This window comes from Buceros rhinoceros, unplaced genomic scaffold (genome assembly GCF_000710305.1).
Source record: "Buceros rhinoceros silvestris isolate BGI_N320 unplaced genomic scaffold, ASM71030v1 scaffold36564, whole genome shotgun sequence".
NCBI lineage: Eukaryota > Metazoa > Chordata > Aves > Bucerotiformes > Bucerotidae > Buceros > Buceros rhinoceros.
In genome coordinates, this window is record NW_010408241.1 from 2,902 (window position 1) to 6,654 (window position 3,753).

At 49.9% G+C, this 3,753-nt stretch overlaps 1 protein-coding gene across 1 annotated transcript in view; it reads left to right on the forward strand.

The window, feature by feature from the left end:
* IRF6 (interferon regulatory factor 6) overlaps window positions 1–3,603 on the forward strand; it is a 3,795-nt gene extending 192 nt beyond the window's left edge. Inside the window, exons 2-8 of the mRNA XM_010134805.1 lie at window positions 1–85; window positions 953–1,157; window positions 1,595–1,717; window positions 1,800–1,946; window positions 2,157–2,549; window positions 2,949–3,067; window positions 3,363–3,603. Of these exons, the coding sequence (XP_010133107.1) occupies window positions 1–85; window positions 953–1,157; window positions 1,595–1,717; window positions 1,800–1,946; window positions 2,157–2,549; window positions 2,949–3,067; window positions 3,363–3,584 (1,294 nt within the window). The 3' untranslated portion in view covers window positions 3,585–3,603. The remainder of the gene's footprint in view (window positions 86–952; window positions 1,158–1,594; window positions 1,718–1,799; window positions 1,947–2,156; window positions 2,550–2,948; window positions 3,068–3,362) is intronic.
* Window positions 3,604–3,753: the final 150 nt, after the last annotated feature.

A 3,753-nucleotide genomic window follows, 5' to 3' on the forward strand; every position in this document is an offset into this window, starting at 1 on the left:
CCGCGAGGCAAAGCGCTTCCAGATCCCCTGGAAGCACGCGACTCGGCACAGCCCGCAGCACGAGGAGGAGAACACCATCTTCAAGGTGAGGGAGGGGAAGGCTCCTGTACACCACGGCCCTTAAACAAAGGGGTGGATTGTTGGCCCAGGAGCTGGACAGGCATCACAGGAGCTGTTTCCAGGCACATTTTGTCTTATTTTTTTGACCTCAGAAAAGCCACTTTGTGCATCTGGATGCCAAACTTGGCACTGCCTGAGATAGTGTTGAGTTCTTTAACCCTTTCTGACCACCAAAGGCCGGATGATGTCTGATTGTATGGGCTCTGAAAGATCTGCTTGCTTTAGGATGTGGTTGTTGGTTTGTTCTTAGCAGCAAACCATTAAATACCATTACATAAATCCTAAGAGATCCACCACAAACTTACAGTACTCATCACTGCGGTCCCAAGAGATTCATTATAACTTCTGCACTCCTTAGAAGAATTTCTGACCTCTGCCTTGGAGGGATCTTGGACTGATAGTCTGATTTTGGGGTGGAGGGAGCGAGCCCGTGGGGTGCCTGTAGCTGCCCTTCCACTCTGTTAACGGAGCCCATTCCTCCCGTGCAGCATGAGGCTCCCTCTCAAAAGTGACTTTTGGTATTGAACCCGAGAGACCCAGAAAAACCCAGTGCACAGTCCTGGACTGTTTATATTTCCTTAACTACTATGAAGATGCATGTGCAGACTTGCTAACAGTTTTGGGAAATTTGGATTTACATCTTTTTTTTCTCCCCCTTCTTTTAATGAGAAAAACTATGAAAACAGGAACTTCTATTGTTGTTGTCAGAAGAGCTGTAGTTGAGACTTCCGCAAGAGGCGGGTTCTACAGTGCATTTGTTTGGAAGTTTGATTTCTGATAAAAGCTGCTCTGTCGGGAGGGCTGGACTGAGCACAGTGTACTTTGTCCCCAGGCATGGGCTGTGGAAACAGGAAAGTACCAGGAAGGAGTGGATGAGCCAGACCCTGCGAAGTGGAAAGCCCAGCTCCGATGTGCTCTTAACAAAAGCCGGGAATTTAATTTGATGTATGATGGCACCAAGGAGGTGCCCATGAATCCTATTAAAATCTATGAGGTGTGCGATATTCCGCAGTCCCAGGGATCAATCATTAATCCAGGTGAGGGCCATGCTGACACGGGGCTGGTTACTGAGCAGGCGATTGTCCAACGCGAGTTCCTTTCCCTCTGCAGCGTTAACTCTCAAGCTGCCATTGTGTGCAGCAGAAAGCAGCTGCCCTGCGACAGCCCCGCCGTACTTAGATGAGGAGGACTTTGAAGTGTAGTGTACCTGTACTGACCTAAGTAAAGCTCTGCACTGCTGCCTGTTCTCTGCTGAACAGCCCAGGGCTGGCCATAGTTTATCCTTAGCTTGCTAGAACTGCATATGAAACTGCCAACCATATGTTGTACGCATCAGATTTTTCCTTCTTTTATACTCAGAAAATACACAAATAAATTTCCGGTGTTGTGCAGAGCCAGTATGCAGATTACCTGGTTCTTCAAGAAAATGCGTTGTGGAGTGATCGACTGCCCACAAGAATGTGCTTGTTTGCAGGTTCCACTGGCTCAGTTCCGTGGGATGAAAAGGATAATGATCTGGATGATGAAGAGGAGGAAGAACTGAATCAATCTCAGCACGTCCCTATTCAAGAGACATTTCCATTTCTTAATATCAATGGTTGGTGACATAGACCAATTGTAAATTACTGCATGCTTGAAATAAAATCTTGGTTTATTGAAGAATCGTTTTCTTGTTGTAGACTCACCAATGGCTCCAGCCAGTACAGAAAACTGCAGCCCTGAAGCTGTGTGGCCAAAAGATGAACCTATAGGTATGGAAATGCCCCAGCCCGCGCTGCAGCACGACTTCTTCAGCAGCCCTGAGCTCTGGATCAGCTCTCTGCCAAGTACGTACATGGATTTGTGGTGCTTCTGTCGTTGTACTTTAAAAACAAGGTGGTTTGACTTTTTTTCTGTGGCATTTGCTCGATAGCACGGAGAACTGTGTGTAGTTTAAGCATCCCCGAGACGGTAGCATGGATCACGTGGGATGTCTCTGCTGCGATGCAGAGCATGCTGAGCTCCAGGAAAAGCCATACTGACAGTTTCTCTCTCAGTGACAGACCTAGAAATCAAGTTCGAATATCGAGGAAAGGAGACTGGAGCGACGGCGACTGTAAGCAACCCACAGGGATGCAGACTCTTCTACGGCGAGCTGGGTCCGATGCCAGACCAGGAAGAGCTCTTCGGGCCTATTAGTTTGGAGCAAGTCAAGTTTCCAGGAACAGAGCAAATCACCAACGAAAGGCAGAAGATCTTCACAAGTCGGCTGCTGGATGTTATGGACAGAGGACTGATCCTGGAGGTCAGTGGCCATGCCATCTACGCTGTCCGGCTCTGCCAGTGCAAGGTGTACTGGTCTGGTCCCTGTGCGCCTTCCTCCACCACACCAAATTTGATCGAGAGGCAAAAGAAAGTCAAACTCTTCTGCCTGGAAACATTCCTAAGTGGTAGGTAACGTCTGGTTCTGGAAAATGGTTTTGGGTACCGGTCCAGTCACTTGTTGGTGCTGCTGGAAAGGGTGGTCTGTGCTGGGGCTCAGCCTCGAGGCACCAGTGCGTTTGCTCCCCTGTGGGATGTGGGTAGGGGACACTGCTTCCCCGTCCTCAACGGCCCACGGAGCAGGTGCGCATCAGAATAAGGTGAATGTACACTCATTTAATGCTCCGAAAAATATCGGAGGGCCTTGAGCACTTCTGGGAGCAAGAAATAAGCTGTAACTGTGTGTGTGTAAGAGGTGACAAAGGACAGCGTGTAGGTAAGACCTGGGATAGTGTAATGAGGTGGGATGTGTTGAGTGTGTCTAACCGAAAAAGGACGACCCTGCAGAGTTCTGCTTTTCTTCCTAGAGCTCATTGCCCATCAGAAAGGACAAGTTGAGAAACAGCCACCTTACGAGATCTACTTCTGTTTTGGAGAAGAATGGCCCGATGGAAAACCCAGGGAGAGGAAGCTGATTGTGGTTCAGGTAGGAGCTGAGGCTCCAAGGTGACACGTGCCAGCCTTGCTGCGGCCCGTGCCCGCGGATACCAGAGACCTGCTTTTCTTGGTTGTGGTTCCTGACACTGGGAAACCCCAGTAAGGCTGGTGGGTTTTGTCATGGCAGAGAGAAATGCTACCTCTGCCGAGTAGCACCAGTCTGTAAGCGCGCTTTAGGTTCCTGTGGAAACCACCCCCTGCACCCAGGGCAGGGGATTCCTGCAAAAGAGCAGGAATATCCTGCCTGACCCTTGGGCTAAGCCAGCTGACTTCTTCTCGAACAGGTCATTCCCGTTGTGGCCCGGATGATCTACGAAATGTTTTCCGGGGACTTCACGCGCTCCTTTGACAGCGGCAGCGTGCGGCTCCAGATCTCTACGCCCGACATCAAGGACAACATCGTGGCTCATCTGAAGCAGCTGTACCGGCTGCTGCAGAACCACCAGGAAGGGTGGCCCATGCCGGCCCCTGCCATGCACATGGCGCAGCCGCTTCCCGCCCAGTGACAGATGCTGTGCTTTGCCCCGGCGTTTCTTATGTTGTACATACAGAAAAGTATTTCTTAACAAGTGCCTAAATCTGAATAAAATCTGTAAATCTGGTCATCGGCTTCTATCTCCTCAGTCTGTGGTGCTTTTGTTTTTGGATGGCTTCAAAGCAGAGGGGACAGCAGGA